General features: G+C 49.4%; 1 protein-coding gene across 2 annotated transcripts in view; it reads left to right on the forward strand.

Annotated features, from left to right (window-relative positions):
• The first annotated feature begins 1,184 nt into the window (after window positions 1–1,184).
• KDSR (3-ketodihydrosphingosine reductase) overlaps window positions 1,185–14,377 on the forward strand; it is a 40,792-nt gene continuing 27,599 nt past the window's right edge. The window contains exons 1-4 of one of the 2 annotated variants that reach the window (XM_002713630.4): window positions 1,185–1,427; window positions 7,176–7,265; window positions 9,109–9,165; window positions 14,243–14,308. In XM_002713630.4, the coding sequence (XP_002713676.2) occupies window positions 1,320–1,427; window positions 7,176–7,265; window positions 9,109–9,165; window positions 14,243–14,308 (321 nt within the window). In that variant the 5' untranslated portion in view covers window positions 1,185–1,319. The remainder of the gene's footprint in view (window positions 1,428–7,175; window positions 7,266–9,108; window positions 9,166–14,242; window positions 14,309–14,377) is intronic. The other variant, XM_017344223.3, reaches the window with a different exon arrangement.

Here is a 14,377-nt window from a genome sequence, read left to right on the forward strand (position 1 = left end):
ACACGCATCTTACTGCAAAGCTTTCATCGAAACAATAGATGGTAATGATGAGGATGAGGATCTGGAGCCCCTGGAGCTCACAGGCGTTGGTGGGAGTGTGAAAAGTAGGGTGCAGCCACCTTGAGAAACATTCTGGCAAGTTCACCAATGGTTAAACAGAGTTGCCCTAAAACCTGGCAACCCCACTTCTGGGTGTACACCCAAGAGAGGTTTCAACCCGTATCCCCGTGAAAACGTCTACAAGCACCATTCATAAGAGCCAAAAAGCGGACACAACCCAGATGTCCATCACTTGATGCAAGGCCAAGCAAAACGTGGCACATGCATGCAGTGGACTATGGATTTGGAAAAAAAAAAAAAAAGGAATGGAATACTGATAATCGAACAGTACAGATGAGCCTTGAAACCAGTGTGCTGAGTGATAGGAGCCAGATACAAAGGCTAGATATTAGTATGACCCCATCGATACGAAATGTCTGGAGCAGGCAGATCTGCAGGGGAGGGACGGACTGTCAGGACTTCAGGATTTCTTGGGGGTGCGACAGAAACGTTCTGAAGCCGACTGTGGCAATGGTTGCGCGATTTTATTACTAAACGCCTTCACGTCTTAGGCACTAGAAATCGGCAGATTGACTGTCACGGCGTGCGATTCGGATCCCCACAGAGCTGGGGTTTTCTTTCGAACCTGCTGCATTCTGAGCCCAACGAAATGGAATAATCTGATGTTTCCGAACTCCATGTTACGGATTTTCCCCAGTGCCTCTGCGACCGTGATGTCACGGCGCCAAGAAAACACGAGATGGAGCCCGGGACTCGGGACGGGAACAGGGCCTGGGGACCCACAGCCCGGGACGCTCCCTGCGGCCCCGCGGCCCGGGGTTGGACCCCGCAGAGTCTGAAGCGCGCCCTGCCCGGCGCAGCGCAGCGCAGCACCCTCGGCCGGCCGGGGGCGAGGCAGCTCGCGGCCGCCAAGCGCTCCCAGGCGGCGCCTGCCGGAGCTCACGGGCGGTCGGGGTCGCCCCACTTCCGTGGCGGAGGCGGAGGGCCGCGTCCCGACGCCGCGAGCAGCCGGCGATGCTCCGGCCCTCCGGAGCGAGTGGGATGGCGGCGGCGCCGCCTCGCCGCTCCCCGAAGCGCCGCCCAGGCTGCGCCCCGCTCCGGCTCCTCCTCTTCCCCTCCGCCGCCGCCCCGCCTTCGCCTGCAAACCCAAACACTCCCGGCTCCCGCTGCGCGCCGGCCGCCGCGCGTGATCGCCCCGCCGCCGCCGGCGTCCACCCCGCGCCCGGCCCGCCTCCGGGGCCCGCGGCCGCGGCCGAGCGATGCTGCTGCTGGCGGCCGCCTTCCTCGTGGCCTTCGTGCTGCTGCTCTACATGGTGTCTCCGCTCATCAGCCCCAAGCCGCTCGCCCTGCCCGGGGCGCATGTGGTGGTGAGTGGCCTCCTGTTGCTGCCCGCGACCGCCGCCGGCGCCGTCCGCGCGGCTCTGTGCCAGGCCATGGTCCTCGGGTTAGGGCCGGCCAGATGGGGAGGGTCACCTGCTGCCGTCCACCCCGGCACTGCCCCCTCGGGCCGGGCGCCCGGCTTCGGGACCCGCCCTCCGCTGCATCTGGCTCCTCCCAGGCCCGGAGAGCGGCGCGGCCGGGGACCTCGCCTGCCGGCGGGGCTCCCGGGACTGCAGGGGCCCGGCAGCTGCTCGCCGGTCCCCCTACCCGAGCATCCCCGGGCGTCTGCCCTCAGTTTCCCCAGTGAGTCAGTTGAGCCTCAGAGAGGCTGAGAAGAAACTTTGCCAAGGACACCGCGGTCGGGGGCGCGCGGGCCGGGTCTGCAGGGGACGGGCAGGAGGGAAGGGGGATCTCCCGCCGCGGCAGCCTGGATCCGGGAGGGGTGGGGGTGGCCTGTGCTGGAGACACAAAGAGGAGCCGCCGAAGGATTCCGGGAAGTGACTCACCTGAGCCGGGGCTAAACTGCTCGGAAGCTGCTGCGCTGGCGGAGTGTAGACGCTCTGCCGGGTCTACACCGCTGGTCTCCCAGCCCACACTGGGGTCTGCTGGTGGCTGCGCCAACGCGATGCTTTGCCACGATTGCAGAGTCGGAAGGACGAGCCAGACGTCCTGGCCAGGGTTTTTGGGGACCAGGAGAGGTTCTCGCCGGAAGCTCGCGCGTCCCTGGCGCTGCGGAACCTGGCACCTGGTGTGCGGGGAGCGCCGGGAGCCTGCTCACCTGCGCCCAGCGCGCCGCGGTCGGCCCGGCTTTCCGGCGGCCTTACCCGTTTGGGCCTCACCGCCCCCGAGGCGCGTCGAGGCGGGGACTTCGGAAGAAGGAGCGCGGGTTTCCCAGCCGCGGCGCAGGTGCGGCGCGTGTCTCCGCCGCGGTGGGAGCCCGCCCCGCTGGGTCGGTGCGGGTCGGGATGGTGTGTTTGCCTGGGCCTGAAATCCGGACATTTGTGAACACGAAGGTGTATTTCCTCCTGTGCCGTCTCCTTTGGAATCTGTTCGTGTGCTTTGCTGCCGTTCCCGAGGTAGACGCGAGTGAGGTTTTGGGTGTAGGTTCCTTACAAAGAGACGGAGGCAGAACTGAGCTTCCGAAGGTTTCACACGCACGGAATTCCTGCCTCCGAAGCGTGGCTTTCAAAGTTGGGTTCTTTCAGAACTTGTGCCCGCAGAGTGTAACTTGGGGGCAAAGTCGAGCCAGAGCAGCGTGTCTAAGACGTTTCACTTGACCCTGACGCCTACCCTCCCGGCCCCATAGTTCTCCAAGCCCCAGGAACCCCGGACTGTTGGCATACACCAAGAAACATTTCTTCTTTTTCGCCATCTCGCTTCAGTCCACCACCATGAAAGGAGAGCAGCACGAGTAATTCACGTGGTGTCACCATCTGTCGTTTTTAATGGCATTAGGGGAGGAAAGTGTAATTATTCCCATGTATTAGTAGGAGACAGGGTGGTGCCTGGACATGCGTATGAGCGAGCATGGCCAAGTCAATTTTAGACAGTTCTTATGGAGGGGTCTTCAGAAAGCTCATAGGAAATAGGGATTATGAGAAAGTATGCATACATTGCAAACGTTTTTTGCACCAAGATGAGCTTGTCTTTTAATGCCATTTTCTATGAACTTTTTGAAGTACCCTTGAGTACTAGTTTCCCATGAGCCCTGATCCAAAAGCTTAAGTGTTACTCTGTTTTGGAGGGATCGTCTTAGAGAACAGGCTTAAACGCCGCTTTTGCTTTGAAGTCTGATGTCTGCACAGCACCTTAGAGCATACACGTTTTTCTCCTTAACCTTGTAACTTCTGCTTCCATTAAGTTATTGCACAGTGAATGGGAACGTTTTATTTACAAGATTTTTTTTGTGTTTTTTTATTTTATTTTATTTATTTGAGAGGTAGAGTTACAGACAATGAGAGGGAGAGACAGAAAGATCTTCCTTCCACTGGTTCACTTCCCAAATGGCTGCAATGACCAGAACTGGGCCGACCCGAAACCAGGAGCCAGGGACTTCTTCCGGGTCTCCCATGCGGGTCCAAGGACTTGGGGCATCTTCCACTGCTTTCCCAGGCCATAGCAGAGAGCTGGACTGGAACAGGAGCAGCCGGGACTAGAACAGGTGCCTCTATGGGATGCCAGGGCTGCAGGCCAGGGCTTTAACCCGCTGCACCACAGCGCCAGCCCCGACATTGTGTTTTTCAAAGAAATGGCATCATGGAAAGGTCCTTCAAAAGTTCATGGAAGTGGCATTACAAGTTATTTGTTTTGGTGCAAAAAAGTTAGAAATCCAGTGTTTTTTTCTTGTAATACATATTTTTATGAACTTTCTGAAGATCTCTCGTATGCACAGATGTTGAGAATCTTTTGCACCAAAATAATCTTCTAATTCCATTTCCCAGGAACTGTTTGAAGTAGGCTCATACATCGTTTTGCAGACTACTGTCACAGGCATTTATTTCACAAGATCCTGGGCTAGGAATAAGTAAGATCAAGTAGACTGGGAGTCCAGCAAGGGAGCGGAGACCTGTCCAGAAGAAACTGGGTGAGATGGACAGTGGCGGGCAGGGCTGGACTGAGTCAAGGGTCAGGAGGAGCCCTGTGGATGAGGGGAGGATGTTCGGACCGGGCTCTGCAGGATGAGTCGGGCTTGGAAGTGTGGGTGTAGGGGAAGAGGGAGGATATCCAGGCAGCAGGGACAGCATCATGCAACACTGGGAGGGACACTTTTAGAGTCCTAATTGCAGTGGAATTGTCACTGTGGTGAAATTTAATAACCAACCCAAAAGCAGCCCTTGGAGGCAGCTGGTGTATTTTTACTGAAACCTTCTGTTGGTGATTGGTCAATTAGCCCAAAGAAACCTCTTTGGTGATGGCAAGTTGAGACTAAAGAGGAGTAAGGGGTACCTAACAGGTCATGTGGAGATAGGTCCCTCTGTGTAGGAGTGTCTCATGATCATTTTTAAATCATGGATTGGGAAAGAGATGTTCCTTACAGTGTGATTTACATATAATCTATAATATTCAGAATAATTGAAAAGTTGGACTACAGGGAAATGGAGTTTTTTAAATAAGCTCATTTTTTAAAAGACAGAGAGAGGTAGAGACAGAGAGGCCTCTGTTGGTTCACTCCCCAAATGGCCGCAACTGAGCCAATCTAAAACCAGGAGCCAGGAGCTTCTTCCAGGTCTCCCATGTGGGTGCAGGGGCCCAAGGACTTGGGCCATCCTTCACTGTTTTCTCAGGCACATTAGCAGGGAACTGGATCAGAAGTGGAGCAGCTGGGACTCAAACCAGTGCCCATATGGGATGGCAGTGCTGCAGGCCAGAACCTTAACCCACAGTGTCACAGTGCTGGCCCTGAAATGGATGTTTTGATACAGCTGTTTAACGCAATGTTGGGAAGTCTTTCAGTTTTTCTACAGAATATAGTATGGTACCATTTTTTAAAAAAGATTTATCTTATCTGTTAGAAAGGCAGAATGACAGGGAGAACAGAAAGGGGTGTTCTATCCACTGGGTCACTCCCCACGTGGCTACAAATGCTGGGGCTGAGCCAGGCCAAAATCAGGAATCAGCCTGGAATTCCATCCAGGTCTCCCACTTTGGTTTCAGTACATCTGCTGCTTTCCTAGGTGCATTAGCAGGGAGCTGGATCAGAAGTGGAACAGCTGTGACTCAAAGCACTGCTTTGATATGGGATGCCAGCGTCGCAGACAGCACCTTAACTCACTGCACCACATCACCAGCCTCTATACTTTTTTTTTTTTTTTTTTTTTTTTTGACAGGCAGAGTTAGACAGTGAGAGAAAGAGACAGAGAGAAAGGTCTTCCTTCCGTTAGTTCACTCCCCAAATGGCCGCTACTGCTGGCGTGCTGCGCCGATCTGAAGCCAGGAGCCAGGTGCTTCCTCCTGGTCTCCCATGCGGGTGCAGGGCCCAAGCACTTGGGCCGTCCTCCACTGCCTTCCTGGGCCACAACAGAGAGCTGGACTGGAAGAGGAGCAACTGGGATAGAACCGGTGCCCCAACTGGGACTAGAACCCGGGTGCTGACACTGCAGGCGGAGGATTAGCCTAGTGAGCTGTGGCGCTGGCCCCCTGATACTTTTTTAAAAACAGTACACAGGGGTTGGCGCTGTGGTGTAGTAGGTTAAGCATCCAACCCTGGTGCCAGCATCCCATATAGGCACTGGTTCGAGTTCTGGCTACTCTGCTTCCATTCCAGCTCCCTGCTGATGGCCTGGGAAAGCAGTAGAAGATGGCCCAAGTGCTTGGGCCGCTGCATCTGCATGGGAGACCTGGAAGAAACTCCTGGCTTCAGATTGGTCCAGCTCCGGCTGTTGTGGCCATTTGGGGAGTGAACCACAGATGGAAGAACTCTCTGCCTCTCCCTCTCTCTGTAACTCTGCCTCTCAAGTAAATAAATAAATCTTAAAAAAAAAAAAAACCAGTATACAGTGCCATGCAAAATTATCTAATTTGCATAGGGAAAATGATAATTCTGGGTATCTTATTAAGTGAAATATATTTTGAGCCCTTACCCGCTAAGTGCTAAGGATGTAGTGAGGAACAAGCATAGAATTGTTGTTTTCACGTAGTTTATGAGCTGATGATTGGAGACATGATTGTGAGCCAAGCAATCACACAAATCGAGGCATGGCTATTTGCTTATGTGAGTGAAAAAAGAACGAAGTGCGTAGAGGTCAGGGTAGGGAAGCCAGTGAAGGCTCTCCTGAGGAATTGATCTTACGGTTGAGATTTGCTGGGCCGGTCAATGCCAGCAGGATGAAAAGACGGGAGGCGAGCATGGCCAGCAAGGGAAGTGGAATGTGCAAAGGCCCGGTCGCTGGGGAGTGCATGGACCTGAAAGAGCCGGCGTGGCTGAGCCGTAGATGGTGAGCAGCAAAAGAGCACAAGCGGGAGAGCTTTACATTTCCCTGTTGCCTTGTGACCACGTGCCATTTCATCATGAGCAGCCATTGAAAATTTGAGATACGTGCAGGTGCCATTGCTTTTTTATCTGTTGTAGATGTGCGTGCAGCTAGGAAATCAGGTTTGTTTGGATTTGAAATCAGAGGCACACGATAACTTTTTTTTAAAGATTTATTTTATTTATTTGAAAGAGTTACAGGGAGAGGGAGAGACAGAGAGAAACAATGAGATCTTCCATCAGCTGGTTCACTCCCCAGATGAGTGCAACAGCTGGAGCTGAGCCAAAGCTAGGAGCCTGGAACTCAGTCTGGGTCTCTCGTGTGGGTGCAGGTTGGGCCATCTGCTGCTGCTTTGCCAGGCACATTTACAGGGAGCTGGATTAGAAGTGGAGCAGCCGGGACTCAACCCAGTGCTCATATGGGATGCTGGTGTCACAGGCAGCAGCTTTACCCACTGTGCCACAACGCCGCTCCCCCAATATATCATTTATTAGCTAGACTTACAGGGCACTTTTACTCCAGTGCCTGTAATATTTTCCTCGGAACAATATTATAGGTGTGTGGTGTGTAGTTGAGTATTAAGGCAGTCAAAGCAGCAGACCCTGCTGCTATTGTGGTCATTCATGCTTGCATGGGTTCCAGCGCAATGTGAAGAAGCTGCAATAGCTAAACATCTACTTCTGTGAAACCCATCCTAGTTACTTAAAATTTCCCCTAAAAGGGGACATACCAATTGCTAAGAAGATTTTTTGATGTTTGCTTTAGGTTACGGGAGGTTCCAGTGGCATTGGGAAGTGCATTGCTATCGAGTGCTATAAACAAGGCGCATTTATAACTCTCGTTGCCCGGAATGAGGTAAGTCTTTTGGTTCCTTCGTACTAACTTATTTATGCAACCCTTCTTAGTCAAAGCAGCTGAGCTAATCGTCTTAGTATTCACACCTGCACTAGACTGGAACGCGTTTACTGCCTGATAGGAGGTGTGAGTCCTGAACGATGGGTTCTTTATCATATTGAAGCCAGCACTTCCCAGCCAGACCAGCTCCACAAATATTTATGTGGTGCCATTGACATATTAGGCAACATCATCATAGTCACGGCAGTGAAGACACGCCTGGCTAGCCAGGGTCCCCGCCAACCTGGAGCTGACGGCTGAAGGTTTACAGGTGTTTACAGATTGTTTGTAATTTGCTTGTGATGTGACAGGTTCACCACAAGGCAATCTCCTTCCTCCCCAGAGGTTTAGCAGGCTGTGCTTTCCTGTGTCAAGTCAAGGCAGGGTCTGTTTTTCTTTTCTTCAGGGTCTGTGACTGTAGCCAAAATTGTTTCCAGGGCGCACACACCTGTGGGATCCCCTGCCATTGCTCTCTGCCTGTATGGCGCTTGCCACTTAGCAAGTGCTCGGAACAGATGTGCTGAGTAAAGAAATGAAGGGAGGAGCGATGGGGAGAGGGGGGATGCCAGTGTGGCATCCTCAACCTTGCTTGGGGATTAACTGCTCAGGTGGGATTGGACAGCTGACCAGAGCCCAGTGGCCATAGCAAGGCAGGGCTGGCCTCTGGGGGAAGATGGCTAAATGACAAAAGTAGGCTTGGATGGTCATAGTTTCTTACCATGAAAGGCAGAATTAGCTAGCTACCTGTCTTCGCGAACAGTGAACAAGCTTTGGTGCTGAAGCTGCCTCGCATGAGTGAACACATGAGTGTAATGAAGTGGTATTCTGGGATTTTTACACAGAGCCAGTAATGACACAGAATGAATGAAGAAGGGTGGTGGGAGGCCCAGCAGGGCAAGTGCCCGGTCGCTCCTAGAGGGGGCCTTAGTGGCCAGAGGTGAAAGAGCCTTTGGGCATCAAGACATTATTTTCTGGTAGAATTTTCCATTCCAGTCTTACTAAGATATTGTTAGGTGAAAATTACCAACAATAATATTGCTCAATATAGTTCTGCTAATGAAGATACACACAGGTCAAGTAATTAATAGAATAGCAGTATGGTGTTAGAGACCCTGCCAGGCTGAGAGGCTGTACATGCCCTTCGGAAGAATTCTCCTCCCCTTTTGTTGTGTTCTAGCTCTCATGATGTATTTAAGGTACTCGTATAGTACATGAAGATACTCTAAACCAATACCTTTTTCTTGAAAAAAGTAAAGCAACTAGCATCGAGACCTTATAAGAGCTTTCCAATTACATATCTTAAGAGTATTTTGGAAGTGGCCAGAGATTTATCCAGTCCCTCTCAAAAGTGATTTTACCATAATTGCTTTCATGGTAGGGGAGGAAGATATGGGATGATATAGAAGCCCTCTTGACATGGAGTCATATGTACCTTCCATTTTGGGGGTCGTTGTATAGCAATATAGTCACTTTTATATCACAGCTGAACACGCTCAGATCAAAACATTTATTAAAATTGAAAGGGTGATTAGTTAATATTGGGTTTTTGAGTTTCACTTATTTTTCCTGTTGTGTTCCCCTGTGATTAGTTTAAAAACTTGCTGTCACTTGTTTGTAGCCCAACATACTTTACAGTTTCTTTCTTTCTTGGACCGTGGCCCAGTTTACCTATACAGTATAGGTACTGTTTGTGTGTTTCTTAGATTTTAGCACTCACACAAGAAATTTTTCCCCTCTCTTTCAACAAACAAGCAGATGGATATACAGACAACCACCAAAACTCACTCTTCTGTATTGCTTTCAGGACAAGTTGCTGCAGGCAAAGAAAGAAATTGAAAAGCATTCTATAAATGACAAACAGGTAAGTCACTGTCTATACAAATCTACACAGTCCTATAAGGGGGAAAAGGACTACTTTAACTGTTCATTAACAGCATATACTGTTTTTCCAGTTAAAGTACATATTAGACTGTTTTAGAGAAGGTATAGTTCTTGTCCCACCCCCTTCTTTAGCTTACCTGGGCAGGTAGCTACACCCCTGCCCTCTACACAACAGCTCTGCCAGCCTCCACGCGTGGGCGAGGACAGATCTTCTAAGGAGATTCACGCTGAACAATCCTACTCACATTGTGGGAAACAGCCAAACATCCCTTATCTTTTCATTTCAAGTCCTAAATTTGGTTGACATTTGGATTAATGGGCACACTGGGGAGTGAAGTATTCTGACTCATAAGATTTTCTGATAAAGTTCATGTAGACCAGAAAACACTTAAAAAAAAAAAAAAAGAAAGAAAGAAAAGGTTCAATTGTTTGAATTGTCCAGGCACTCAGGTTATTGGCAGAAAATACACAGATTTGCACACAAAAATCTGCCAGTGGTCCAATAACAGAATGTTTCACTAGAAAATGATTTAATTCCAATCTTCTATTTAAATGAACTTTATTCAAATGCTGGAGAGGAAAGGTATTGTACAAAAGGTCCTTTCGGTTGTAAAATTTTTTAATGAATGAAATTATATATACAATGTATATTTCCATGTAAAATACAACAACAAATTAACCACACCCTCATCACCCAATAAGAAATAGGGTTTACCAGGGTGTCTGAGGCTCCTGAGTGCCCCATCAGCCCCTTCCCTCCTGTCTCCTTCCCGGAGGTCACCTCCCACCTGGTTTCTGTGTTGATCCTTTGCTTATCTTGATAATCTTCCCTTATCTGTTAAAATGCATGTGACCCTACTTACTATGTTGTTTATGGCAGCCATCTTATTTTGTTAACAGCTTTGTGAAGATATAACCTATACACCAAATATACAGTTGACCTATTTAAGGCGTACAAGCCAGTGATTGGCTGGTCACAGAGTTATGCAACCATCCCCACAACCAGGTTCAGAACATCCTTGTCACACTCCTGGACCCATTATCAGGCACAACCCGTTCCCACCCATCCCCCTGCGAGCCCTGAGCAACCACTTACCTACCTCGTATTGTCCTTGGAGATTTGTAAGTCATTGTTCTTTATGAATTCCTGCTCAACTTGATTGCTTCACTCCATACTAGTTTTGGAATTTATCTATTTTGCTGCATAAGGTGGCAGTTCTTTTTGTTCTTGTTTAGTGCTGTTCTGTGTATAAATACATTTGTTTTGTCTCAGTTCTACTGTGGGTAATATTGAGGTGTTACCAGTATTTCTGTTTTGCTGTTATGAAAGTTTTATGAGCTCTGTGTGTGCAGCTGGGCAGGAGGAGTGTTCTGTACCTGCTCATGGGACTCCTGAGCTGTGGTATGTGTCTGTCTTCAGCCCCCCCCCCCCCCCACCAGGAGTGAAGGTGGCTCCTGTCACACGCCACGTCCTTGTCAACACTTGGTATTGGCAGATTTAATTTTTCCCTTTCTGATGGGCTCTAAATAAACTTCTTGTGGTTTTAGTTGCCTTTATCCCCCCTCCAGAGTCTGTTAGAGATCTTTTCATGTCAATAAAAATAACAGTAATCTACCTCATTTTTTAAAGTGATTGCAGCATAGTATTGGGTGCACCTGTGTTTATTTAATCAATTTCATGTTGTCAGGCTGAGTTTGTTTTGCTTTTGCAATCTCTGTTCCTGGTCCACACCTCCTTGTACACATGCTGAGTTCTTCTCTAGGACTCTGGCCTCTGCCTGTACCCTCTCTCTGAAGCTCACAAGTGGCAGAGCACCCCTCTGCAAGTTGCCCTGCTTCTCTGGATTCACGCAGCCAGTGATAGAGAGGAAGGATGTGGTGAAATGCGTGCCACTGGAGCCCTGATGGCTGGAGGCCTGTCTTGCCTGTTGCTCCTCTTCATACTTCTGGGCCCTTCTTCATCTGTCAGGGGCTTTGGGGTGCGTGGAAAACTCTTCCTTTCCCATTAAGGGAGGGGAGATAATCTAGGGTGGGGATCTGTTGAGAGGGGCTGATGCCTGGGAGCATTTTTGTCCTGGTAATTTGCTAACATTTTTGTTTCCAAATTCACTTATCTGTAGTATAGACTTTATTTACAGTACATTAGGTAACCTTACGTACAAAGTGTGGAAAAGCATTTTTAAAAGCTGATTCCTCAGGGGCTGGCACTATGGTGTATTGGGCTAAGCCACTAGAAGTGGGTGCCACTTCTAGTCCCAGCTGCTCCACTTCCATTCTGGCTCTTTATGTCCTGGGAAAACAGTAGAGATAGCCCAAGGGCTTGGGCCCCTGCACCAAAGTGGGAGACCCAGAAGAATCTCCTGGCTCCTGGCTTTGGATCAGCTCAGCTCCAGCTGTTGGGACAATTAGAGAGTGCCCAAGGGGATGGGAGACCTTCCTCTCTCTCTCCCTCTCTCTCTGTAACTCTACCTCTGAAATAAATAAATAAAATCTTAAAAAAACAAACAAACAAAAAACCTGATTCCTCAGCTCTCTGGTAATGGCCTGGGAAAAGCAGCGGAGGATGGCCAGTGTGTGTGGGCTGCTGCACCCATGTGGGAACCCTGGAAGAAGCTACTGGCTCTGGCTTCTCTGTTGCTGAGCCCTGGCTTTTGTGACCTTATGGGAAGCAAATCAGCAGGTGGAAAACCCCTCTCTCTGTAATTCTGTCTTTCAAATAATTAAATCTTTTTTTATAAAAAAAAAAAGTTTCCTATTTTTTTCACTTTTTTTTTTAAAAAAAGATTTAGTTATTTATTTGAAAGGCAGAGTTACAGAGAGGCAGAGAGAGAGAGAGAGGTCTTCAATTCACTGGTTCACTCTCCAAATGGCTGCAACAGCCGGAGCTGGGCTGATCTGAAGCCAGGAGCCAGGAGCTTCTTCCAGGTCTCTCATGCAGGTGCAGGGGCCCAAGGACTTGGGCCATCTTCTACTGCTTTCCCAGGTCAAAGCAGAGAACTAGATCAGAAGTGGAGCAGCTGGGACTCGAACCAACGCCCATATGGGATGCTGGCACTACAGGTGGTGGCTTTACCCACTATGCCACAGCGCCTGCCTGCCTTCCTTCCTTCCTTCCTTTTAAAAAACATTTATTTATTTACTGGAAATCCAGAGTTACACAGAAAGAGAGAGAGAGAGTGATCTTCCATCCGCTGGTTAACTCCCTAAATGGTCGCAATGGCTGGAGCTGGACCAGGCTGAAGCCAAAAGCCAGGAGTTTCTTCCTGGCCTCTCAAGTTTGTGCAGGGCCCAGGCACCTGGGTTGTCCTCTGCTGCTTTCCCAGATACATTAGCAGGGAGGTGGATCAGAAGTGGGGCCAGCGCTGTGGCATAGCTGATAAAGCCGCAGCCTGCAGCGCCGGCATCCTGTATGGGCGCCAGTTTGAGTCCTGGGCTCTACTTCCGATTCAGCTCTCTGCTATGGCCTGGGAAGGCAGTAGACAATGGCTCAAGACCTTGGGTCCCTGCATCCATGTGGGAGACCCAGAAGAGGCTCCTGGGCTTTGGACTGGTGCTTGTGGCCAATTGAGAAGTGAACCAGTAGATGGAAGACCTCTCTCTCTCCCTCTTTCTCTCTCTCTCTCTCCCTCTCCTTCTCTCTCTGTGTAACTCTGACTTTCAAATAAATAAATCTTAAAAAAAAAAAAAAAAAAAAGAAGTGGAGCAGTAGGAACTTGAATCAGTGCCCATATGGGATGCTGGCGCTGCAGGAGGCAGATTTACCCACTACACCACAATGCAAGCCCCAGAAAGTAGTTTTTAAAGAAGAAAATAGGGCCCTAGCATTGTGTCTTTAAAAAATAAAAAAATAAAAAAATTGCTTTCTGTGTGAGAATGTGGAGGAAAAAAAATCCTCTTTGGATGTCGCACAGGAAGGATCCTGGTTCTTAGAATTTAGGTTTCCTTCTTGCACAAAATAAAACTGATGTCAAATCTGAAGGTGGAGGGTGGCTTTTCTTTCTTTTTTTTTTTTTTTTAAGATTAATTTATTTATTTGAAAGGCAGAGTTACAGAGAGGTAGACGCAGAGAGAGAGACAGAGAGAGAGAGAAAGATCTTCCATCCTCTAGTTCACTTCCCAAATTGCCCACAATGGCCGGAGCTGAGCTCATTCAAAGCCAGGAGCTTCTTCTTGGTCTCCCACATGGGCGTAGGGGCCCAAGGACTTGGGCGATCCTCTGCTTTCCCAGGCCATACCAGAGAGTTGGATTGGAAGAACAGCAGCTGAGACTTAAACCTGTGCCCATCTGGGGTGCCGGCACTGCAGGCTGCCGCTTTACCTGCTACACCACAGCGCTGGCCCCTGGAGGGTGGCTTTTTATTCCGTCCTTTGGCCTGGCTGCCTATAGCTGGAGAACATCATCGTCGTCACTGGCTTCCGAGGCCCTGAATTTCAGGGGAGGCCCCTGTGCCCTTCTAGGTGGGCTCAGCAGGAAGAGGAAGCAGCAGGACTGTATCCTGTGCGTCCTCCCTAGCTCCCCTTCTCGCAGGCTCACTGCTGCACGTAGACTGCTGTGTCAGTGGGCATTGCCACTACTAACAGCAACATTGGCAGATCCCTCTTTTTTAATTTTTAGGATTTATTTATTTATTTGAAAGGCAGAGTTACAGAGAGAAGGAGAGATAGAGATCTTCATCCACTTGTTTTCTACCCTACCCAAAAGGCTGCAATGGCTAGAGCTGGGCCGATCTGAAGCCAGGATCCAGGAGCTTCTTCCAGGTGTCCCACATGGGAACAGGGGCCATCTTCTGCTGCTTTCCTAGGCACATTAGCAGGGAGCTGGATCGGAAGTGGAGCAGCTGGAACTCAAACTGGCACTCACAGGGGATGCTGGTGTTACAGGTGGTGACTTAACCCCCTGTGCCCCAGAGCTGGCCCTGACATTAGCAAATTTCAAACTCCGTAATCTATACATTGAAGGTTGACTTTCTTCTCTGTTAAAAAGAACTGCTTTTAATTAAAAACATCCCAAAACAGAGTTTTGACACCTGCATATTTTCTATCATTTATTCCCACAGGTTGTCCTTTGTATATCAGTTGATGTATCTCAAGATTATAACCAAGTAGAGAATGTCATAAAACAAGTAAGAGACTGAGCTGATTGAAATGAATGTGCTGGACTTTTGTTGGTTCTTGTCATTGGGTTCTGTGGG

Source organism: Oryctolagus cuniculus, chromosome 10 (assembly GCF_964237555.1).
Source record: "Oryctolagus cuniculus chromosome 10, mOryCun1.1, whole genome shotgun sequence".
Taxonomy (NCBI): domain Eukaryota; kingdom Metazoa; phylum Chordata; class Mammalia; order Lagomorpha; family Leporidae; genus Oryctolagus; species Oryctolagus cuniculus.